The sequence below is a fragment of the Erpetoichthys calabaricus genome, chromosome 2, assembly GCF_900747795.2.
Source record: "Erpetoichthys calabaricus chromosome 2, fErpCal1.3, whole genome shotgun sequence".
Lineage (NCBI taxonomy): Eukaryota > Metazoa > Chordata > Cladistia > Polypteriformes > Polypteridae > Erpetoichthys > Erpetoichthys calabaricus.
In genome coordinates this window covers 1,419,988-1,446,765 of record NC_041395.2, presented here as the reverse complement: position 1 = coordinate 1,446,765, position 26,778 = coordinate 1,419,988, and the positions used below count along the sequence as shown (strand labels likewise).

Sequence of the window (26,778 nt, the reverse complement as noted above, 5' to 3'; positions counted from 1 at the left end):
AAAAGCGTTGCATTTTTTGGCATGAAAAACTACACTTTTATTAAATCTCAAAAGTAGAATAATTATACTCATAATAATAGTAATGATGAATAAAAAACATACAAAATGAACAATAATAACAAAAATAATAACAACTGTCATAATAACACAACTAATGATGTCAAAACAGTATATAATCTCAAAATGAGTAAATGTTAAAGCACAATGAAAGTCACAATCCAATGTCACAGTCAGGACAATAATCGCGTGCTTCTTTTCAGATTTTCTTTCCAGATTTATCAATATTTGAACAGCACACTGCACAGATACAAGTTGGATCCTGTTTTTTTTCTATTGGAAGTATAAAATCAATAAAATGTCTACCAATAAGATGGATCGCGTCTCTTTAGCAGTAGTGTGGACGGTGGATGTGCAGCAATGATTTCTACTACAAGCGGGCATGTAAAGTTTGCGTGAGACTCAGTTTCGCCAGATTTCGGTTTGTACAAGACGAATGTATTCCAAATGCACTGTTCCACCAGATGACGACATATCTTTTTGTAGTATTTCTTTTGTTGCCTCCACATAACGGGATAGAAAGTCAATTCTTGATCTGCATGATCTACACCGCCCACCGTGCTATTGTAGTGGAGCATAGCACAAGGCTTCCTAACCTACTTGTTGCATTTTGCCTCTCCAGTGACTCTAGCTAAATTAAGTACGGTGCTAAGAAGACAGACATCTTTCTTGTCCTTCCATTTCTGCACAAGCACTTTGTCCTTTTGCCAAGCTACTAGCGCACCTCACTGTCATTTAGCTCTGCCAAAGTCTTCAGGCATGTCACAACGGTGGGGACGCACTGTTCCATATGTGCCAGTCTTTCATTGCAGCATGATGTCAAATAGCTCTGGTGAAGTATAAAAATTGCCCATGGTTCTTGCTCTTTATGACACGATGTACTGTATATCCATGACAGTCTGCCCTTATAAGACATGAGACTTTCATCGATGCTGACATCACACTCTGGAATGTAAACGCTCTGAAATTTTACTATAATAGCCTGGTATATCTCCCAAATTTTCTTGAGTTTGGGTGTTGGATGGGTATTCTCATAAAAGTCTTCATTGTTGGTAAAGTACAGATATTTCATAATTAATGAAAACCTACACTCAGACGTAATTTCTCCAAAGAATGGCAGCACTGACATCACTTTTACAGCTTGAGTGAATCTCAGTACTACTGTTTACACAAGACACATCTGTACAATTGCCCAAGTGACACTTGGAATTAATGCTCAGCATTAACCCTAATTACAGCACAGTTTTCGCAGCCTGAGTAACGCTCGGGTCTAATGCTAAGGAGGTTAATGAGTTCATGGATTCAAGATGATCTGACAATCCACCTAACTTGGTATCATCTGCAGACTCAACCAGCTTGTTACTTATACTCCCATCCAAATCATTTAAATATAGCAGCAGCCCCTGCACTGCCCCCTGCTGGTCACCATTCTTAACATCTGCCATTTCTGATGAGGTTCCTCACACCATCACTCTCTGCTTCCTGTGTCTGAGCCAATTCTGCACTCATCTACACTCCACACCCTGAGCTGCCACTTCTTTTAGTTTGATGCCCACCCTCTCATGTGGCACCTTATCAAATGCTTTCTGAAAGTCCAGATAATTAATCTCATCTGCTCCACTTTGATCATATCCCTTGGTTGCCTCCTCATTAAATTCCAGCCTATTAGTAAAACACGACCTCCCTCTTCTGACCCCACGCTGACTGCTCAACAACAACATTTATTTTTATGCCCCATTTTCATATAACAGTGTAGCTCAAAGTGCTTTACAAAATGACAAAAAGAAAGTTATCAGGAGAAAACAATTAAGATTAAGTAATAATATTAAAGAAATAAAGGACAACAAAACAAGGTAAGGTATGATGGTTGGGAGGACAGGAAAAAAAAAACTCCACTTTGACTGGAGAAAAAAAACAAAATCTGCAGGGGTTCCCAGGCCAAAAGTCTCCCCATCCCATACTGGGCACTCTACCCAACATAAGTGCTCCTAAATCTTAACTCTTAGTTTTCATGCTTTACATGATAGGATTTAATGAAATGAGTCCCATGGACAGCTGAGACACCCGCCTTCATTCCATCACCTCAGGGGGCTGCATGGTACTTTGATCAGGTGGCGGTGGCGCAGATCGCTACATCAGAAGAACCATAAAAAAAAAAAACAGCAGAAAATATTGGAGATTAGCACAGATGGCAGACACCCCAAGTAATATGATAATTCTATGCCCACACAGTCTATTGGGAAAAATGAAAAATAACTGAAAAAGCCATATTAAAATAATGAGTTCTTAGCAGTTTTTAAATTGTTCTACAGCATTGAATTTCTATTGGTAAAGTATTCCAGATTTTAGGTGCATAACAGCAAAAGGCCAACTCACCACTTCTTTAAAGTTTGGCTCATGGAATTAAAAGGAGACCTCCATTCGAAGATCTGAGGGTACGACTTGGAGTGTTGGGGACGGGTATTCCATAATATAAGAAGGGGCAGATTATTTAAGGTCACTCGTGGGGGAGCTGGTAGCTTTAAACTTGAACCACCTGCTCCCCTTGTTTTGGATCAGAGGACACAACCTTCACTTCTACTCCCCTCTCCCTGCGTTTTTGGTTCTGGTGAAGCAACATAAACGTTCACAGCTACATCATCTGACACTGGAGGTTTATATCACTTGGCAAACACTGAGCTTTGACGAACTCTCCTTTTTCATTTCATACCTCACTGTAGAAGGCAAACGTGAGTAGACATGTTTTTCCCGACCAGGACACATCCCGTCTTCACACATCCACCCACACTTTTAGTCAGTGGTGGTGTTCATGTGGCTCCACCAATCACTTGTGATGTACCCCTTATTTGTATAAACTCCCCTTTCTGCACAGCCGTCTGTTATCATAGGTACAGTTTTTACCCCAACATTTCGTTATATCAGAAACACAATTTGCAGTGTCAGGTGGTCCTGAGCCCAGAACTGAACAGCCAGCAGCACATGAAGAGGCATCTTCAGCTTTTTGTGTTTTCTCTTGTTCTTTGGTTTTCACGTTTTGCATTTTGCTCCTGGATTTTATGGTTTTTCAATTCCTGACTTTTCTTAAATGGACTTTCCTTTAATTTTTGTCCAGATTTGTTTATCATAAAGACAGATCTTTGTTTGTTTCCTTTTTCTTTTTTCTGCCAGTGTTCTGTTTCATATTTCTTAAGTTTTGAGAAAATATTTAATTGTTACAGGAACTTGTTCTGTTTTTGTGGTCCACATCCCCATCTCCCTTTGTGGATATTTTGGGTTTTAAAGCCTTTGCCTTACCATTGGGCCTGTTGAGGCTAGGCTGCTTTACTGTGGTGAGGGCAATACTTTGGGATCAGATCTGCGTATCAATGCAAGCATGACATGCAGGCAATACTATCAAAAGGGAAGTTTAGAGGGGATATCACAGTAATCATCATGACATCATCAATCATCACAACCCAGCCACAGGGGATGCACAGACCAGTGTGTCTCTTCAGCTGGTCCCAAGCCCGGATAAATAGGGAGGGTTACCTCAGGAAGGGCATCCAGTATAAAATTTTGCCAGATCAACATGTGGACAACAATATAAATTTCCATACCAGATCAGTCAAGACCTGGGTTAACAACGACCACCACCAGTACTGTTAGCCAACAGGGAGCTGGCAGTAATTGGACTACTGTTGGCCGAAGAAGGAGAAGAAGAGGGGGAAGACGTGTCTGGAGGAAAGAGGAGAGGAGGAAGGTAAAGAGAGTGGAACTGAGGGTAGGAACTTTGAATGTTGGCAATATGATTGGTAAGGGGAGAGAGTTAGCAGATATGATGGAGAGAAGGAAGGTTGATATATTGTGAGTGAAGAGACTAAATGGAAGGGGAGTAAGGCCAGGTGGTTCAGAGGGGGATTCAAATTGTCCTATCATGGAGTAGATGGGAGGAGAAATGGAGTAGGAGTTATTCTGAAGGAACAGTATGTCAAGAGTGCTCTGGAGGTGAAAAGAGTGTCAGACAGAGTGATGATTATGAAGCTAGATATTGGAGGTGTGATGATAATAATAATAATTCTTTGCATTTATATAGCGCTTTTCTCACTACTCAAAGCACTTAGCAATTGCAGGTCAAGGGCCCAACAGAGCAGAGTCCCTTTTGGCATTTTACAGGATTCGAACCGGCAACCTTCCGATTGCCAGTGCAGATCCATAGCCTCAGAGCCACCACTCCGCCTATGATGAATGTTGTTAGTGCATATGCACCGCAAGTTGGGAGTGCAATGGATGAGAAAGATGATTTCTGGAATGAGTTGGATGAAGTGGTAGACAGAAAGTGATGATTGGAGCGGATTTCAATGGACATATTGGTGAAGGGAACAGAGGAGACGAGGAGTTGATGGGTAGGTATGGTGTCAAGGAGAGGAATGAAGAAGGTCAGAGGATAGTGGATTTTGCCAAAAGGATGGACATGGCTGTGGTGAATATGTATTTTAAGAAGAGGGAGGAACATAGGGTGACGTACAAGAGTGGAGGAAGATGCATACAGATAGATTACATCCTATGCAGAAGAGTCGATCTGAAGGAGATTGAAGACTGCAAAGTGGTGGCAGGGGAAAGTGTAGTTAAGCAGTATAGCATGGTGGTCTGTAGGATGATGTTGGAGATCAAGAAGAGGAAGAGAGGAGGGCAGAGCCAAGGATCAAATGGTGGAAGATGAAAAAGGAAGACTGCAAGGTTGAGTTTAGGGAGGAGGTGAGACAGGCACTGGGTGGCAGTGAAGAATTACCAGACAGTTGGGAAACTACAGCAGAAGTAATAAGGTTGACAGCAAGAAGGGTGATTGGCGTGACATCTGGAAAGAGGAAGGAGGAAAAGGAAACCTGGTGGTGGAATGAGGATGTACAGGAGAGTATGCAGAGGAAGAGGAAGGCAAAGAAGAAGTGGGATAGTCAGAGAGATGCAGAAAGTAGACAAGAGTACAAGGAGATAAGGCGTAAGGTGAAGAGAGAGGTGGTGAAGGCTAAAGAAAAGGCGTATGATGAGTTGTATGAGAGGTTGGACACCAAGGAGGGAGAAAAGGACCGGTGGGCTACAGAGAGGGACCAAGGTGGGAAAGATGTGCAGCAGGTTAGGGTGATAAAGGATAAAGTTGGAAACAAACTCACAAGAGAGGAGAGTGTGCTGAGCAGATGGAAAGAGTACTTTGAGAGGCTGATGAATGAAGAGAGCGAGAGAGAGTGAAGGTTGGACGATGTGGTGATAGTGAACCAGGAAGTGCAATGAATTAGCAAGGAGGAAGTAAGAACAGCAATGAAGAGGATGAAGAATGGAAAGGCCAATGGTCCAGATGACATACCTGTGGAAGCATGGAGGTGTTTAGGAGACATAGCAGTGGAGTTTTTAACCAGATCGTTTAATGGAATCTTGGAAAGTGAGAGGATGCCCGAGGAGTGGAGAAGAAGTGTACTGGTGCTGATGTTTAAGAATAACCCCTAACAGAAGCAGCTGAAAGAAGAAGAAGACGAAGAAGAAGTCATAGTAATCATCATCGTCATTAGTGTTCTATTATACCACTACATAAAGGTGGTTCAGCTTATCCAACAAACATGCACTACAGGGAAGTTAAAGAAAGCAAATAGTATGACAGGGAGATTGAGTTTGACGAATATACTGGAATGATAAGAGGTGACGAAAGCAGATGATCAGAGCAATACAAAACTAAACACAACTCATTTACGTACAATGAGTAACTGGCACAGCTAGTTACTGTAAATAGCTAGTATGGTTTATCTGAAGGGTCGTCTAGTTTATAGTACAGCTAGTAAATTAGTTTACATGAGGGAGTACTCTCTTTTGTTATGCCAGACAACACACAATGTTAAACATCTTATTCATTTGGAGCTGAAGAGGCCATACTGTGGTCGATGAGCAGGTGCTAAACTAAAGCTAGAAGACAGAGACACAAGACTTTTCTTCCACTGATTCTCATGGGGAATGTTAACTCTTTACTTAACAAGTGAGAAGAGATGGAGGTACTTGTGAAGAACCAGTAGGTGTTTCATGAATGTAGTCTAATGTTTTTAGTGGAGACTTGGCTGACAGGTAACATCCCTGACTCCTGTGTGGATCAACATGGCTTCACTACAAGTGGACAGAGGTGCAAGAGCGAGTGGAAATGAAAGAGATGGAGGACTGGCAGTGTTTGTGAACAATAGATGGTGTAACCCCGGACACATAACAGTAAAGAAGAAGATTTGCTGTTGGAATATTGCATTCTTAGTGTTCAGTCCTAGACCTTATTATGTACCATGGGAACTTTCTCACATCGTCACCACTGTTGTATACATTCTGCTCAGAGTGGCATGTGAAGTCACTCATGAGACTGTCGTGAGCTTGCACACCCAACACCCTGATACTTTTGTTGTTATATCAGGGGAATTCAATCATGTAGACATTTCCTCTAACTTGACTGGTTTTATATAATATATTGACTGCCAAACGAGGGAAATAAAGCATTGGACTGGTGTTATGCCAACATCAAAGAGGCCTACAGTGCTTCTGCATTACCATCACTTGGTACATCAGACCACACTCTGCTTTATCTGAAGCCAGTGTACAAACCTTGTGTAATTAGGCAGCCTGAAAGTATTCAGTCATTCGGGAACTGGAAACTCAAGGCCAGAGAGTCTCTGAGGGGCTTCTCTGAGTGTACTGCTGTAGTCACAGGAGAATGGAACAGACACGGACATTGACAGGGCGGCTGTCTGCACATCAGACCACATATTTCTGCAGGGATATTGTTGTACCAGAAAAATCTGTTCACTGCTTTCCCAACAATAAACCTTGGATTATCAGCAACATGAAGAAACTCCTCAACCAAAAAAAGGCTTTCAGGGCTGATGAGAGGGAGAAGCTTAAGTTGGTTTAGCATGACCTAAAGAGAAGCTTAATGCAGACAAAAATGGACTATAAAGGAAAACTGGAGATGAGGCTTCAACACAATGACATCAAAGATGTGTGGAGAGGAATGAAAATCATTACTAGCTATTCAGAGAAGAGGAGCCAGGCAACAGCAGGTGATGAGGACAAGGCCGATGAGTATAACCCATTTAACAACAAGTTAGACATAGCGTCTGGCACTGGCTCAGTGTCACGGAATGGGTCACCTGTTCCCTCACCCACATTTGTTGAGGAAGTCTTTGCTCCTCCACATTCCTACAACATCTGCTACGTTGGGTTCCACTTCCCTGCTCTTCACAGCAGATGAGGTGAGGGCAGAGTGGAGGAGGTACACTCTGGAAAGGCAACTGATCCAGATGGTGTGTGTCCACGACTGTTGAAGGAGTGTGTAGATCAACTTGAAAGGCCTCTACATATATTGTTCAAGCTGAGTCATCAAGGTGGGAGGGTCCCAACTCTGTGGAAAACATCATGTCTTGTGCCGGTTTCCAATGTTGGTTGGCTGATTGAGATAAAATACACCATTACACATCATGAAGACACTGGAGCGGCTGCTTCTGCGTCACCTCAGACCACAAGTCCAGTATGCCTTAAATCCCCTGCAGTTTGTAAACCAGGTGCACACCGGTAGTGAGGATGCAGTCTTCTACATGTTACGCCAGACTCTCTCCTTTTTGGGTGAACTGGGTGGTTATGTGAGGATTATGTTTTGTTGATTTTTTGAGTGCATTCAACATCATTCATTCATTCTTAAAGATAAACTGGAGAGGATTTTGGATTCCAAATTCACCTCCTGGATTCTTAACTACCTGACTGCATTTTGTCAAACTGGGGATGTGTGTCTCTATGATGGTAGTGAGCAACGTTAAGGCCCCACAAGGTCCTGACCCCATTCTTGTTCACATTATACACAGCAGACTTTAAATATAAGTCAGGCTTTTGCTACATTCAGAAGTACTCTGATGATGCAACTATTGTAGTGTGTATAAGGAATGTGCAGGAATGGGAATACAGTGGATCTGATTGGAGCTTTCAGTGTCTGGAGCAATAAGATCTGCCTGGTCCTGAACACAACAAAGGCCAAGGAGATGACTGTGGATTTGTACAGGTCTAAGCTCTCCCTCCAGCCTGTTACCATCTAAGGAGAGGACATTGAGGTGGTGCAGACATATAAATATCTAGGTGTGAACATAGATGTCCTCTACAGGAAGGTGCAGAGCAGACTCTTTTTCTTCAGAAGGCTCAGATCATTCGGCATATGTAGTGAAATGCTGTCCTTGTTCTATCAGTCGGTTGTTGCCAGTGTTTTCTTTTTGATGCCATTTGTTGGGGTGGCAGTATGACAGATGAGAACACTAAGAAGCTGGTCAAGCTGGTGAAGAAGGCTGGCTCCGTGCTAGGCAGGACTGGGGACTCACTGGAAATTGTGGAGAAAAGGTGTATGGGGAAGGTGGTGCAGGGTATCCTTGATGATAGCAGACACCCTCTCCACAACATTCTGGTGGGTCAGAGAAGTAAACGCAGCAGTCATCTTCTCTCATTGCACTGTAGAACACATCGCTTTACAAGATCATTTGTTCCTTCTTCTTCTTCTTTCGGCTGCTCCCGTTAGGGGTCGCCATAGCGGATCATCTCCTTCCATATCTTTCTGTCCTCTGCATCTTGTTCTGTTACACCATCACCTGCATGTCCTCTCCCACCACATCCACAAACCTTCTCTTAGGCCTTCCTCCTTTCCACTTTCCTGGCAGCTCTATCCTTTGCATCCTTCTCCCAGTATACCCAGGACCTCTCCTCTGCACATGTCCAAACCAATGGCATCTCACGTCTCTGACTTTGTCTCCCAAATGTCCAACTTGAGCTGACCCTCTAATGTCCTCATTTCTAATCCTATCCATCCTCTTCACACCCAGTGCAAATCTTAACATCTTTAACTCTGCCACCTCCAGCTCTGTCTCTTGTGCCACTGTCTCCAGCCCATATAACATAGCTAGTCTTACAACCGTCCTGTAGACCTTCCCTGTCACTCTTGCTGATACCCTTCTGTCACAAATCACTCCTGACACTCTTCTCCACCCACCCCACTCTCCCTGCACTCTCTTCTCTTCTTCACTTCTCTTCCACAATCCCCATTACTCTGTACTGTTGATCCCAAGTATTAAAACTCATCCACCTTCACCAACCTACTGCTGTGAAATTTTACAATGCTACTGTCAATACAAGTCATCCATGACCTATGGCCTCATGTATAAACAGTGCATATGCTCACAAAAACACGCTCACTTTTAGATGTATAAAAACGAAACTTGGTGTAAATCCACACACATTTTCACAGCAGGGTCCTCCCTTGCATATATTTACAAACTGGTGGCACTCGGCGTCAAAGCAGTGCTACTGTTTCTGTGGTCTGCTTTATTTTTTTACATGGGTTTTATCAAATACACCAAAATAAAGTGCATATCGTTTAAAAATTTAATTCACTTGATTGTAATCATTCTGTAACAGTATCATGGTGCACAGAATGGCCAAACTATTACAACTACCATAGCTGCTTTAGTGTTATTAGAAGACATCGCAAATAGAAGAATTAGAAAAGAGCGCATATTTATAGATGATGATGACTGGCTTCTAAGTCGATTTCAGTTTCCCTGAGCTCTCCTCTTGGCGCTGTGTGCTGAACTGGTGCCAGGATTACAAACGCAGACTTTGAGGACTTGTGCTCCACCTGCTCCTCTGCAAGTTCTGTCCACTCTCAGGTTTTACAGGAGATTTTCAATGTGAACTTCCTGACTGATCGGGTATTTCTCAGTCATCACTGAGTCGAGCTACGCCAGCTGTATAGGATGATATTATCTGCTTGTCATCCAGATAGATAAGATTTCCTTACAGTGTGGTTGAACTGGGAAACATCAAAGAGCAATTTGCAGCAACGTCCAGTTTTCCAAATGTAATTGGAGCAGTCAGCAATTACAATGGTGCTATACAGTAAAACCTCGATTAATCGTCAGGACAGAAAAAAAATAAATTGTGCACTACTACTGCCACACAATACACATTGAGCTCTGCACTTTGGAACACCTCTCCCTTCTGCTGGCACGTAGCGTTCTTCTCAAGCACCACATGTCATGTCGCATTTTGATATCACAGTGTCAGTTACTTACCTTCAGCTTTAATAGTGTTTTGTAGTTTTTCTCTTTTGTTATAATTAAACTACTATTTATAAACATGTGTGTGGTGTTGGAATTGTCACAAAATATTGAAATATATATATTCTGTATTCATTTTAATGTTCTTCTGTGTTGTAATTTTCTTTTTAAATTCTGTTATATTATGTTTTGTTAATACATTATGACGTGCAGGCAGCTTGTGATGTTCTGTGTGGGAGCAGAAAGGGAGGAATGCTGGGTAAGTGATGGCACTGGGTGGGGGGCTTCTGTTCTGTGAGGGTCGGACACGAGTGACAAGAGAAGTGAGGAGAAAAAGGAAGGTGAGGCGAAAGAAGTAGGGAGTCAGAAGACAACAAGCAGGAGTGTTAGCGATATAGAAAAAGAGAGAATGTGAGTGGTAGGAGATAAACTGATTTGTAGGGAAAGCTTTCCTTTATTATTTGGAGATGTGCTCTGTAACCCAGATAACGGAGTATAAGACAGGGCACCGTTTGTTATGAAATGAAGACTAAAAGTAAAACATAGAAAACTCCAGTACCTCTGACTTGTATTTGTTTATTACACTAGGCATTACAATATTACATAAATTAATTAATTTTGTTAATCGTACTACAGTGGAACCTCGAGATACGATCACCTCTGTATACGAGAAATTCAAAATACGGGGAAAGTATGAGCGAAAAATTCAGATCTAAATACGAGCATTGGCTCGCGTAACGAGCCATGAGCCAGGCTGTGGGTATAGCTCGCGGCTTAGTGAGGGGGCGTGGTAGCTGTAGCGAGCCGCAGAGCGATCTGCGGTGTCTGCGTTTCTCACCTAAGTGCACAGGTGGGAAACTGCCCACATCCATGATTTGTCCTGTGGCTGATGGGCTGCAGCTGCCATGTCTTCCCCGCATATATAGAGAAGCGCGAGCCGGTTAAGGGGGAGAAGAAGCAAAAGAAAAGAGAGGAGAGGAGAGGAGAGGAGAGGAGAGGAGAGGAGAGGAGAGGAGAGAAGAGAAGAGAAGAGAAGAGAAGAGAAGAGAGAACGGAGGTTGCAGGAGGAGGCAGGAATCCGCAGTAGTAGGAAGTCAGTGCGGGAGTGCAGGCTCGCGTGTAGCTGAACAGGCGAGCCAAACAGCTGAAGCAGGACGGTGTAGAGAAGGTCAGCTGCATTAAGTGTCTCGCCTGTTGCAGAGCCCGCATGGGAGAAGTAGGTGAGACCCTAACAGAGAAGATGCACCGGGGATTGTCATCTATTTTTTGAAGACTGCTTCCTGTTGACGTTTTAACCTCGTGTTAAAGGATTGTTATTCTTATGTACTTTAAACCTCCACTTCACAACTGTTTTAAGGATTATTTATTTAAAGATTTATTGAATGCTCTACTGCACTTTGGACACCTGTTTTGATTCTTTTAATAATCAGTTATATTATTTACCAGTGTTATTTATTAAAGGTAGACTACAGTATATATAATTCATCAGTGTTATTTGTTAGGAAAATTGATTTTTATGTTAATATATTTGGGATGCGGAACGGATTAACTGGATTTCCATTATTTTCAATGGGGACGTTTGTTCTAGATACGAGAAATTCGCTATACAAGCTCAGTGCTGGAACGAATTAAACTCGTATCTAGAGGTTCCACTGTATATTATATTTTGTTAATATACTTTTTTTTTGTAAATAAATGCAACTATTTGCTAACGTAATTTACTGTATATAATTTTTAAAGTAACTATTCTGTTATCTCTTTTTTCTCTTATCCATCATGGCCTTAGTCCCAACTTCTGAAGATAATTGAGGTTTTACTATTATATATCCATCCATCCATTTTCCAACCCGCTGAATCCGAACACAGGGTCACGGGGGTCTGCTGGACCCAATCCCAGCCAACACAGGGTGCAAGGCAGGGAACCAATCCCGGGCAGGGTGCCAACCCACCGCAGGACACACACACACACACACCAAGCACACACTAGGGCCAATGTAGAATCACCAATCCACCTAACCTGCATGTCTTTGGACTGTGGGAGGAAACCGGAGCACCAGGAGGAAACCCACGCAGACACGGGGAGAACATGCAAACTCCACACAGGGTGGACCCGGGAAGCGAACCCGGGTCTCCTAACTGCGAGGCAGCAGTGCTACCACTTCGCCACTGTGCCGCCCCACTGTTATATATACAGTATATATATATATATATATATTGTGAGAGGTGGCTGGCAGTTTATCCCGGCCAGCACCCCCAGCCTGCTACATGGAGTCCTCCCTGCAACATGGAGGTGCCCCGAATTCCTGCAGGACATCATGGACAATGGAGTTCGGCTTCACAGCCCTGCTGGATTCCGTGGGGGCCACCAGGGGATGCTACAGGGAGACACGATTGTTTCTATTATAGCCCGGAAGTACTCCCTAGTCACGGGGACGGAAGAAATGAAGTACTTCTGTACTGAAGAAAAATAAGAGTTTTCATCTGACCTGGAAGTACTATGGAATCGTTTGGACAGAAGGACAGAAGTACTTCCGGGTCGAGGACTATAAAAGGATGATGGGAAACACAGCAACTGAGCTGGAGTTGGGGAGTGTGACAGGGCTTCTGGGTGGGGTGGAGGATTGGTTATCGTTATTGTGTATTGATTATTATTGAGTATTGTGGAGGTGGAGGTGCTTTGTACACATTATTGAGAGATTAAAATTATTTCTAATACTTTTAACTGGTGTCTGGATGTGTTGTCTGTGGGGTTCATGGGTCAACAGCGACCCCTGGTGTCACAATATATATCTTATTATATAATATGCTACCGTGGCTGTCTGTTTGTCTGTCCAGGATTTTAAATCACCTGTAGCTCACAAACTGTTTGGTGTATTGACCTGACATTTGGTCCACATGTACTACGTGACCTCTACTATCCACTTTTGGGTGATGATTGACCTCCAAGGTTATTCCTCTTTATATTTTTATTTTATTGTAGAATCAACTCTAGACAGTGGCCAGCAGGGCAGCCATGCAGCACATGTGTATGAGCGGCTTTCTCATTCCCTACCACCTTCGCCGTCACTTCCCCTAACTCTTCATATCTTCAATCATTCTTGAGGCAGATTGATGACTTAAGTGCAAGCTTAAGTGAAAAATTAAGAAAAACGTACTAAATAATTGCAACACAAACACTGACTTAATCAGTTTGAATGCAAAAAGATGCTGACGGAAGAAAAGAAGAAGCAGAGCACTAGGGTGGAGAAAAGAAAAGCTGCTCAGGAAACAGCAAGAGCATCAACCTCTGAGCAAACGAATGATAAATGTACAGAAAAAGAGGAGGAAAACTATGAGTCAAGTGTATTCACTGCACGGTATTGTGCAGTACAATGTTACTGGTATGTATATATATATATTTTTTTATATAGAGATATACATATATGTGTATATATACAGATATGCACACACACACACATTTACATATATGTTTCTGAGTAGATGTGCAAATCAGAATTTCATTGCAGTATGCACACATGATAATAAACCTGGTACATCCTCCATTATGCCACTAAACTTTCTTTATGACTTCAGATACAACTACTGTATATACATCAGGGTCTTGACATCACATTTACTGCCTTTAACTTAACCTGATCAGCTGGGATTCATCAAAGGCCGCTAAGCTGCAGGTGGCACACAACCCTTCCTAACCCTAATACAATATGCTGAGATTACCAAGATGCCTTGTCTGATCCTGACCTTTCACACAAAGAAGGCCTTCGACAGGATTCATCAGTTGTTTAATTGAACTCCTCAATAAATGTGGGCTAATCAGGCCTATGAAATAAGAGAACAGACCCTTACACTCTCACCCCTGTTCAAGGGGGCTTTCTGTTTTCTGTCTCTACTCTGTAGGGTGGTCTGTTGTCCCGTTAATGTTTATAGTGGGCACTGATCCCCTGGCCGAGACATAATTATATCACTCACTGAACCAAACAACTCTCAAGAAGGAACACAAAGAAAGCCCTGCCTGTTTGTTCAGGTCTCTTACTACAAGGTACGTTAAGTCAAATCACAAAGTTTGAATGTGGGCATCGACTCACAACTCAAAACTGAACTGCAGTTCACTTTTCCTTATAAATGGAGTGACAATTTGGTCACAAGCCTGGGTGTTTTTGTGATGCCTCCCAGTCATTTATTTTAGGAACTAAACTATAAGCCTCATTTAGCTAAGATTCAATCCCAAAGCAATGACTATAAAAAAACAAAAAGATGATAAAATCTTGGGCAGGAAGGATTGCACAACAGAAAAAGAGGATTCTGACATTTTATCTAATCTAATATTTTACATTGATTTTGTTTTCTGTGTTGTTGCTGTTTAATAATTCAACCCCAGTTTGTTATTAATTTGTTTATTTGGGAAACTGAACTTTATTTGTCCCCAGGGAGAAACTGAGCTTTTAACAGAAGCTCTTTAAACAATTAAATCCACACATAGACACATACATAAATAAATAAATAAATAAATAAATAAATAAATAAATAAATAAATAAACACACTGTGGTCTGAACACACACTAGAATGACTACAAAGAAAGAACATCTAAAAGAATAAACTTCTGCCTTATCAGTCCCAGCCCCAGTAAGGTGCTACACAGGCGTATTGCTGTTTGTATGAAGGACCCCCAGTTGTGCTTTTTGACCCACTTCTGCTGAAGGACTCATCAGCTGAAAGTCATCAGTGTTGGTGAGTCACAGAGAGGATGTGCAGCGTTGTTTATAATGCCACTCAGGTTTGTCTTCATTTTCTATTCCTCTACTACCTTCGGGGGCTACAGAGTGTGTCCCATAACAGATTCTGCCCTTTTTATTAGCTTGTTGATTCAGTGGGCTTCTCCTGAAGTGATGTTAACGGCCTACACAACATATATTTTTTATTTAAAATTAAACACGACTGCTAATAGAAAGGTGGATGAATGGTAATGGATTGAAGGTGCTGCCTAAAATTAAAATAGAAGGACTTTGGACAAGTGGCTCTTACATTTGAATGTGAATTTCCCATTGGGATTAATAAAGTATCTATCTATCTATCTATCTATCTATCTATCTATCTATCTATCTATCTATCTATCTATCTATCTATCTATCTATCTATCTATCTATCTATCTATCTATCTATCTATCTATCTATCTATCTATCTATTTTGTCATGACAGGGAGGAAGATGTTGTGTGCCAAAGGGGGGATTGGCGGACTGCCTGATCCATGTTTACATGTGTTTGATAGAAACTGTGCTGGGCTCCCACTGCTGTATGCTGAGAACAAACATCTGACACAAATATACACAGACGACATCTGTCAACATCTAAAACATCAGAGCACAGCCTGACCTTACAACACAGCAAGAAATTGGTGATACAGAAACAAGTGATGAAGAGCAGGAGATGAAGGAGATCTTCACAGACCACCGGTGAGTTAATTCCCTCAGAAGGTTGTTGTTTGCAGCAGAGAGCATCACTACAGCCACCTGGTTATGGACTGGAAACCTTTTGTCATTTTAGTAAAAGACGCGAGTCACTAAATGAACACCAAATGAAATCAGTCATGTAGAATGACAAGAAGTTCAGGTGAAACGATCAGCAGATTAAAACAATTTACACAAACTGCTAATTTCCTAAAACTCAGAGGGAGACTGGCCAGACTGGGAATAAATTTAAAGATCAAAAGGAAAGGCTGACGAGTGCCATTGTCTGAGGTTTACGTCAGTGTCATACCCAAAATCACATTTTGTTAGGAACAGAAATAAATAAATAAAAATAAAAGGTATCTGGACAGTTGCTGGTTCAAATCCTGTTACTGGCACAACAGATCCTACTTTGTTGAGTTCTTGAGCAAGACCCTCAACCTGGAAATTGCTCCAGAGGTGTTGTACAATGGCTGACCCTGCACTCTGACACCCAAAGGTCATGTGAAAAGACAATTTCCCCTCAGAGATTAACAAAGTATATCAAATCAAAATCAAAAACTCAAATCTATTGGAAAAAGACACAGTTGGCAGGAATCTGACTTTCCTCACATACATAAATTCTTTTGCCCAGACTGCCCAGTTGACATCCTGACATTTCAAACCCACCAGCCCTGTCATGGCCGTGAGACTCCCTGACTGACACATTTAAACCAAACAGAGGAAGTGATGAAACACAACTTACCATCAAAGTTAAAACAGTCAATCCAATGGTGTGTTCCGCCATCAAGGCTCCATTTTCTTTTTGTATCCAGTAGATTCAGAAACACCTCACAGGCTGCGTTGCCTTTTTTTACTATCATACTCAAAACTTTTCTGTTCTTCTCAAATCTCTCATTACATGAATCAATGTCGCTGATTTCATTTTCATCCAGGACCCTTGTGGTTCTCAGTCCCGGTAACAGCAGATGTACGTGGTTAAGGCCCGCTACGGCTTTGTCCCAGTTGTTCTGGATGAAGTCTCTAGCGCCTTGTTGTGTACTGGCCATACTGGTGGACAGCCACTGTGACACCTGAAAGAAAACAAAAGAAGAGAGACAAAGCACAACGCGTCACTTTACGGGTTTTCTGTTTCAGGCAATAAATTAAATTTTTTACTAACAGAGGAACTTCAAATCAGTGGCAGTTTTATAAAGAATCAGCAAGGCCTGACTGATTGATCTTAACATTGAGGTTCATGCTGACATTTTCTGTATGGTTACTGATGACCTCAAAGGTCCCCACAATGAGATAATTGAATACTTTTGTACCAAAATACTTCCTGGAAGCATTGCAATCTAAAAATGGGAAGTGTGTTTTTGCACTGGCTACGCACACTCCTCTACAAGAAGATACGGAGGAGAAAATGTCTACAGATGTTATGTGGACTCCACTAAAAACTAAAAACTCAGTGACGCTGAGGATGAACTCGGCAGACAAGTCATGAAGTCTCAGGTTTGGTGTTTGTGATGAAGTAAAAGAGCTCAAAAACAGGCCCACCATTAACATTTCAACAATAGCCGGGCCACCTGTTTACTTCAAGTCAAGGTCATCATGAGCAGAGCCATGCAAACATAAACCAATCCTGGATTGGGGGTCACTCTGCCACAGAGCCCACTCACACTCAGGCCAACTTGGAACTGTCAGTCAGCTGAACTCACACATCTTTAAGGCTCTGGGAGGAAAACTGGAGGAACTGAAGGAGAACTCAAGCAGACATGGGCAGAAAATGGCCGACTTCACCAAAATGACAAGGCATGGACTTCAACTTGGAGTGCAGAATCCATCAGGACTCACCAGTGTGCCTCGTTTAAATCAAGACAAACACAAATATGATTATCTTATTTAGAAAAACAGCTTAAACTCTTTTATAATGACCCATTTTTAAACTCAGGTTTGCAACATTTGCTGTCAGAATGGCATCAGTGACTGCAGCGCACAGCGGCTGTTTAACAACAGGCACACACAAGTGACTCAAATGAATCTGAAATTCAAATATCACACAACAGTGGAACTTTAATTTCTAAATCCCTGTGTGCATTGACATTTATCTGTGCCATGATTTAATTAGACGGTCTTCTCAGTTGCTTTTTAATTTATTTCTTAAGTGTCACCATTTTTACTTTCTCATATAAGAAAATAGGGAAAGTATTGTAATCATCCAAAAATTCGACTTCCAGATTTTGATGAATCTCAATGTTTTAGACATCTTTGAGTTCGAAAATATCATTTTTGGAAATATGTCTTTGTGTGTGTGGGTGTGTGTGTGTGTGTGTGTGTAAGCACGATAACCTGAGTGCGCTTTCACTTCGGTCAGCCAAATTTTGCATACAAGCACTGGGTTCAAAACATAGATTTCTGTCAACTTTTGAGCTATTTCTGCAAATCAGAAGTGGTAGTTTTTTATTCATGTCCAATTTGTTTGACTTTACTTTTATAATAATTGTTCAATATACTGTATAATTAATTTGATTTGATTTGTTGTTGATGGTTCTTTAATGTACAATCCTTGTCTTGCGGTTTCCTCCTCAAATATCCATCCCTATATCTGAGCATACGAGAAAGTCGAGGGGAGACCACTTGTGACTCTTTACTGTTGTTGTTGTTTGTCAGAATTTCCTTTAAGAACACCCCGATTCCTTTAAAGTATTTCCTTGAATTATTATTATCAACATTCTCTGTTACGAATTTTTATTGCTGTTTTAATTGGGCCCACCATTGTTGTCGACAGCAGTTATGCCCACAACTAACCACGTTGACAGACCCTGCTGCTTTACACAGTAAGTGCTGGATCACTGAAGACCACACTGATAAAGAAGGTATAAGGAGGTGATGCCTTCAGTCGGACTTTAGACTGTAAACTGTCCGTATGTGAACGGCTCTTTGACTGACGTGTTTCTGACTCGGCCTAGTTAATGGCTGTCACTTTGAGCTTCACAAAGAGTGCAGACGCTTCCTCTGTGCAGCCTTCAAGGTCCGCTCTTTAAAGCAAACACAACTGAGCCCACCTCAGTGAAATCAAACTCCACATTTGGCTGACAGCTTTCATTGTAGTCCTTCTGTCATCCATCACGACGTCTCCTGTTGTGGATCGCCTTTCACTGCCATCGCCTCATTATTTTAATTACTGGACTGATGGACACTCCATTGAGACCAAAATCCCAAGGAGGTCCTCAAACATTGAGTTTACCCTGCGGCTCTGAACTTCTCTGTTCTGTTGTCCATGTCACTGTGTGTCCCTGTCATTTAGTGTTGCTGTTAACTCATTCAGTACCACACCATTAGCGCCATCTACCTTGTGCTTCAAAGAGACAAACGTGTGGCCACTGCAGAATTTTTGAAACACCAGCTGATAAATTTTATTTTGAAATGGACACTCGTGGCAACTCATTTCACTGCCATTGTAGACTTCCCTCATGTATGGTGACAGCCACTTGTTCTCAAACTTGTTTCAGTTTTGATTTTCTTACCATAATGTATTAAATTGGCATTAAAGAACATAACTGGAATTAACTTGTTTGAAAGCTAAAGCGTGTGGAGTTTAAATAACAGCCGTGAGTCCCAATATCCCATTCTATAATTCCAGCCCTGATCTGTGTACTGTCGGCCATTTTCAAATTGTCTATTTTTCCCTTTTCAATATCACTGATGTTGGCCACTTCACCTGGACACGTCAGCGTTGGTTCAGATGACGACAGCGGTAGGGTGAAGACTATTTAAAAAGTTTGGCGCCCTGTCCAGAGTTTAGCCCTTACTGTGGCTGATCTTCCCAAGTTATGCGCTGGATCCCCACCACTCAGAACTGATGGCCTGAAAATAAATGGATGGATAAAAACCATCACTTTATGACATGTTTATAAGTTGATGAAGGCTCACTGCAGGCTGAACGTTTGCAGGCCTGAGGCAGGAGACTGACGCGGTTTTTCAGAGGTGTGTGGAGTCCAAGTGTCCTCTACAAAGCTTCCATTTTTGTGTCCTTAACATTTACTTGTGCCACGATGTCACAGCAACTGCTTATTATGCTCACTTCATGAAGAATTCAGCAGTGCTTCAATGTGTTTCTCACTTTTATTTGGTATGGAGTTTAAGTTATAAGGCCTGTACTAAAAAACAAAATCCAAATAATGCCAAAATTCAACTTCCTAAATTTAAACTCTAGACTCCTCTGTCCATCCATTAAATTTCAATAACAAGAATGAAAAGGGTTACAAAAAACACAAGAAAGGAGAAAGTGCTGTGCTGTCAAAGTCCATTAAAGCTGACATGACACCTTGGACCATTAAAAGGTGGAGAGGACAAGTCGGACAATTGATGTAACTGTAGATATTTCAGAGTTATTGATTTGTCAGAATGATAATTAATGTTTAGAATCAACAACAGGAATTGGCACAAATGAAACAGGACTGAGTCTGGGACATTAAATATTAAAACCGCTGGCCATTGGGACCTAAGAAGAATTATGATGAGGACAGGCCATTGAGCCCTGAACAAGCTAAATGATCCCATTCACCTCATTCCTCCAAAATAATAGCATAGAATAATAATAATAATAATAATAATAATAAATGTATATAGCACCTTTGCCATGTTCAGAATGACATCCAGTCCAGTGTTGCAGGCTCTCCAAGTAGTGTGATGGTCACTTAGTCCGAATGTCTTTGTGTTAAGAAGAATGTTCTACGTTTTTGTATGACATTTGCCCTTAGGTGTCCAGCTGTATCATCATAATCTCATCTACTCCTCATCTCCATTCACTTCGGCTCCTTCAGTCCTTCCTCCTCACTAACTGTGGACAGCCCTGAATCAGCCCAGTCAGTCATCTGTGGACTTTCTCTGGTGCTGCTGTGTCTTATTTTGTAATTCGGAGACCAAAACCAAACACAACACTCCAGGTGAGGCCTCACTAGTGTGTTATACGTGTGTACACACACACACACACACACACACACACACACACACACACACACACTCTCTCTGTGTATCACACTGAAGCAACAAGTAAACGGTTTGTCACTCTGTCCGTATCACTCTGTACTCATCCAAACTGTTACTTTTAAAATGACTTTACATGCCAGTCCTTGACACCATTTCTGCTTACCACTTGGCACAAACAGACCTGACATTTTGTTCACTTGATTGCGTTTCTGTGCTGCTGTTCACACATCTTCTCCCATGGCGGCGCGCACAGACACTGCGGCTTTGTGCTCCCCGAATAGGTGCTCTTTTCTGCTATTATTTTTCTTAATATTGACTTTCATCGCTTTACACACAGAAGCGAACATCCACTACAGTCGTCAAAAGCTTCTACAGATCGGCTCTAATAGCAAAGATAATTATTATAACACAGAAGCAATACCACAGGAGATTCTCAGATCACCGGGACCTACGATGACGCCTGTACTTGGAAGACAGCCACATAGACGGCGCAGGGAGAGGAAGCAAAAAAGAGGCCAGCGAGCAGGATTACTAGCTAGGCTAAAGGCTGCTCCACATAAAACCCCTCTTCCTAGCGTTTTTCTTCTGAATACTAGATCACTCGCAAATAAAATGGATGAGCTCCGACTGGATTTTTCCACACATAAAACTACAAGGGACTGCTGCCTTTTGATTTTTTCGGAGACGTGGCTGGATCCCACCGTACCGGACACAGCAGTTGAGCTTGCAGGTTGCACGCTCCATCGAGCCGATCGAACCCCCGATTCTGGTAAGAAAACAGGTGGAGGGCTGTGCGTCTATACTAATAATGCTTGGTGCACTAATATAACTACAATCAACAAGTTTTGTTGTCCGGATGTGGAATATCTGATGCTAAGATGCCGACCATTTTACCTACTGAGAGAACATACCATCGTTATTGTTACGGCAGTACAGTATATATACCTCCTCAGGCTAATGTTAAGTCAGCGCTTGAAAAATTGTTTGACGTTATCAGTAAACAACAGAACTCGCATCCTGATGCAGTTTTTATCATTGCTGGGGATTTTAATCAAGCAAATCTTAAGGGTGTATTCCTCAGATTTTATCAGCATGTGCATTGTAAAACCAGAGGGGAAAACACCTTAGAGCAGGTCTATACAAACATAACAGATACATATAAGGTCATTCCACGCCCCCACCTCGGCAAATCTGATCATCTCTCTTTGTCTCTTGTTCCAGCGCACAAAGCCCTTATCAGCAGTACTAATCCAATTAGCAAGACTGTTAAAGTTTGGCCTGAAATGGCCATTTGCCAACTCCAGGACTGCTTTGAACAAAGAGACTGGAATATATTTTCTCATCAGACAGACTTAGAGACATATACTTCATCTGTGCTGTCATATATTAATTACTGTGTGGACAATGGCACTGTCAACAAAAGGATTAAGGTCTACCCAAATGAGAAATCATGGATGAATAGTGAAGTCAAACAGCTGCTCAGGGAAATGGACAAAGCCTTTAAATTAGGAGACACCACGGCCTATAGAGCTGTCAAAGCCAACCTCAAGAAGGGCATCAAGTCTGCTAAACTAATGTACAAACAACAGATTGAGGAGGACTTTGACACTACAGTAATCCCTCCTCCATCGCGGGGGTTGCGTTCCAGAGCCACCCGCGAAATAAAAAAATCCGCGAAGTAGAAACCATATGTTTATATGGTTATTTTTATATTGTCATGCTTGGGTCACAGATTTGCGCAGAAACACAGGAGGTTGTAGAGAGACAGGAACGTTATTCAAACACTGCAAACAAACATTTGTCTCTTTTTCAAAAGTTTAAACCATGCTCCATGACAAGACAGAGATGACAGTTCAGTCTCACAATTAAAAGAATGCAAACATATCTTCCTCTTCAAAGGAGTGCGCGTCAGGAGCAGTGACTGTCACAGAGATAGAGAGAAAAGCAAACAAATCAATAGGGCTGTTTGGCTTTTAAGTATGCGAAGCACCGCGGCACAAAGCTGTTGAAGGCGGCAGCTCACACCCCCTCCGTCAGGAGCCGGGAGAGAGAGAGAGAGACAGAGAGAGAGAGAGAGAGAAAACAAACAGTCAAAAATCAATACGTGCCCTTCGAGCTTTTAAGTATGCGAAGCACCGTGCAGCATGTCGCTTCAGGAAGCAGCTGCACAAAAGGTAGCAACGTGAAGATAATCTTTCAGCATTTTTAGACGAGTGTCCGTATCGCCTAGGTGTGCGAACAGCCCCCCTGCTCAATCCCCCTACGTCAGGATCAGAGAAAGTCAGTGCAAGAGAGAGAGAGAGAAAAGTAAGTTGGGTAGCTTCTCAGCCATCTGCCAATAGCGTCCCTTGTATGAAATCAACTGGGCAAACCAACTGAGGAAGCATGTACCAGAAATTAAAAGACCCATTGTCCTCAGAAATCCGCGAACCAGCAAAAAATCCGCGATATATATTTAAATATGCTTACATATAAAATCCGCGATAGAGTGAGGTGAAGCGCGATATAGCGAGGGATCCCTATAACTCAAACTCACAGCAGATGTGGCAAGGCATCCAATTAATCACGGATTACAAAAAGAAAAATGACGTACAAGACACACTGGCCAATAACAATGCCAACCTAGCAAAGGAACTTAACGGTTTCTTTGCATGGTTTGACAAAGAGAATAACCAGCCTCCAGTCAGCTTAGAGCTGACCGGAGACTTACAGCCTTTGGCCGTACACATACCTGATGTGCAGCGGGCACTCGAAAACATCAATACAAGGAAGGCAGCAGGTCCTGATAATGTGCAAGGACATGTGCTCCAGGTCTGCGCTGACGGTATTTACACTCATATTCAACCTCTCTCTCTCCTCAGGTGTAGTCCCCTTGTGCCTGAAATCCAGACCCATTGTACCTGTTCCCAAAAAACCGAGGATAACCTGTCTTAATGACTATCGACCAGTCGCTCTCACCCGTCATCACAAAGTGCTTTGCACGACTGGTAATCACCCACATCAAAGCCTCCATCCCAGCTGATCTAAACCAACACCAGTTTGCCTATCAGTCAAACAGATCAGCTGAGGACGCCATCTGTGTGGCTCTACATGCTGCCCTCTCGCACCTGGAAAAGCCCAATGCCTATGTTAGGATGCTCTTCATTGTCTACAGCTCTGCATTTAATACCATCACACCTAACCAGCTGATCCAAAAACTCTATGCACTAGGACTTGCTCCATCCATATGCAACTGGTTACTGGATTTTCTCACCAACTGCCCCAAGTCTGTCAGGATGGTCAAACACACATCCTCCACCCTAACCCTGAGCACTGGTGTGCCTCAAGGATGTGTGCTAAGTCCCCTTCTCTATCCACTTTTCACCCATGACTGTCAACCCATCCACCAATCAAACATTATTGTTAAATTTGCGGATGATACAACTGTCATCGGGCTTGTAACAGACAACAGTGAAGCTGCATATAGGGAAGAGGTTCAGAATCTGACAGAATGGTGCAACACCAACAACCTGGTCTTAAATACCAAAAAGACCAAAGAAGTGATTCTGGACCACTAAAAAGACCAATCACAGTCCGATAACAATCAGTGCAGATGCTGTGGAGAGAGTTTCCAGCTTGAAGTTTCTAGGAGTCACCATCTCAGAGGACCTGTCCTGGGCTGACAACAACTTGGCTAGAATAGGCAAAGCACAACAACAGGAAGCTAAGGAGAGCTGACCTCCCCCAGAAGCTGCTGGTTAATTTCTATAGAGGCACTATAGAGAGCATCTTAACTAACTGCATGATGGCCTGCAGGTACAACAGCTGCACCAAGGCTGCTCAAGAAACCCTGCAGTGGGTCGTAAAAACAGCAGAGGCCATTACTGGGACTGAACCGCCATCACTTGAACTCTCGTATAAGACTCAACAACAACAACAACATTTATTTATATAGCACATTTTCATACAAAAAGTAGCTCAAAGTGCTTTACATAATGAAGAGAAGAAAAATAAAAGACAAAATAAGAAATTAAAATAAGACAACATTAATTAACATAGAAAGGAGTAAGGTCCGATGGCCAGGGTGGACAAAAAAAACAAAAAAAAACTCCAGAAGGCTGGAGAAAAAAATAAAATCTGTAGGGGTTCCAGGCCACGAGACCGCCCAGTCCCCTTTGGGCATTCTACCTAACATAAATGAAATAGTCCTCTTGGTAGTTCGGGTTTTTCACGGAGTCACTTGATGCTGATGGTCATACAGACTTCTGGCTTTTAATCCATCCATCATTGTTGGAACATCATGGTGCTTTGGGTAGATGGTGGTGGCGCACGCCCCCACTAACAGGACACCGGAAAAGGAAACAGAAGAGAGAGTAGGGGTTAGTACAGATTTTGAATGAATAGTTATTATAATGAATTAGATATACAGAGTATCAGGATTAAATTACAGTGAAGTTATGAGAAGGCCATGTTAAAATAATGTGTTTTCAGTAGTTTTTTAAAGTGCTCCACTGTATTAGCCTGGCGAATTCCTACTGGCAGGCTATTCCAGATTTTAGGTGCATAACAGCAGAAGGCTGCCTCACCTCTTCTTTTAAGTTTTGCTCTTGGAATTCTAAGGAGACACTCATTTGAGGATCTGAGGTTACGATTTGGAATATAAGGTATCAGACATTCCGATATATAAGCCGGGGCGAGATTATTTAAAGCTTTATAAACCACTAGCAAAATACCCGCGCTTCGCAGCGGAGAAGTAGTGTGTTAAAGAGGTTATGAAAAAGTAAAGGAAACATTTTAAAAATAACGTAACATGATTGTCAATGTAATTGTGTTGTCATTGTTATGAGTGTTGCTGTCATATATATATATACATACATATACACATATATTTTATATATATATATATATATATATATGTATGGGCGGCACGGTGGCGCAGTGGGTAGCGCTGCTGCCTCGCAGTTGGGAGATCTGGGGACCTGGGTTCGATTCCCGGGTCCTCCCTGCGTGGAGTTTGCATGTTCTCCCCGTGTCTGCGTGGGTTTCCTCCGGGCGCTCCGGTTTCCTCCCACATTCCAAAGACATGCAGGTTAGGTGGATTGGCGATTCTAAATTGGCCCTAGTGTGTGCTTGGTGTGTGGGTGTGTTTGTGTGTGTCCTGCAGTGGGTTGGCACCCTGCCCAGGATTGGTTCCCTGCCTTGTGCCCTGTGTTGGCTGGGATTGGCTCCAGCAGACCCCCGTGACCCTGTGTTCGGATTCAGCGGGTTGGAAAATGGATGGATGGATATATATGTATTATATATATATATATACACATATATTATATATATACACATATTATATAATAATAAATAATAATTCATTACATTTATATATATATAAACACACATATATATAATATATATATACACATATATAAAATATATATATACACATATATATATAATATATATATACACATATATATATAATATATATATATACAAATATATATATAATATATATATATACACATATATATTGTGACAGACGACCGCCTATGGACTCCGGTCGTCACCTCCAGGCCGCTAGGAGGAGCCCTCCGGACAGCATATTTGCGCCCCGAGTTCCAGCAGGGCCTCATGGACTTTGTAGTGTTTTGACACAGCCCTGCTGGATACCTTGGGGGCCGCCAGGAGTCACTGTAGGGGGGCTAGTAAGCTCTTGTGTGCCCTATAACCCGGGAGTGCATCCCAGTCACGTGACTGGAAGAAGCGATGTGCTCCCGGGATGAAGAAAAGGACTTTGCCCTGACCCGGAAGGAAAACGGACTTGTGGGTTTGGCTTAGAGCCACTTCCGGGTCAGGGGCTTTAAAAGGACTCTGGGTGAGCCCAGACATTTGAGCTGAGCTGGGAGGAAGGGTGGCAAAGTGTCTGGGAGAGTGGAGGATTGGTTATTATATTTATTATTATTGTTTTGTTATTGAGTATTGTGGAGAGGAGGGTGCTTGGTGCACATTATTATTATATAATAAATAATAATTGGACTTTTATCTGGTGTCTGACGTCTGATCCAAGGGTTCAAGGGGTCACGGAGACCTCTAATCCATCACAATTGGCGTAGTCGGCAGGATTCTCTGGCTGTCGATTTGGCAGAGGACCTGTATTTACAAAATTTTATTGTGGACAGAACCCTAAGAGGATAACGTCCAGACACGCAGAAACATCGCCTGAACCTACCTTTACCAGGTCCG

General features: G+C 42.2%; 2 protein-coding genes across 2 annotated transcripts in view; one reads left to right on the top strand and one right to left on the bottom strand.

Moving 5' to 3' along the window:
* Positions 1 to 26,778, top strand: part of LOC114643014 (uncharacterized) — a gene marked incomplete at its 3' end in the record, with an annotated part of 1,911,439 nt that overhangs the window by 475,119 nt on the left and 1,409,542 nt on the right. The window lies entirely within an intron of this gene.
* Positions 1 to 26,778, bottom strand: part of LOC114643010 (NACHT, LRR and PYD domains-containing protein 6-like) — a 79,802-nt gene that overhangs the window by 33,772 nt on the left and 19,252 nt on the right. The window contains exon 2 of the mRNA XM_028791733.2: positions 16,337 to 16,664. Coding sequence (XP_028647566.2) covers positions 16,337 to 16,640 — 304 coding nt within the window. The 5' untranslated portion in view covers positions 16,641 to 16,664. The remainder of the gene's footprint in view (positions 1 to 16,336; positions 16,665 to 26,778) is intronic.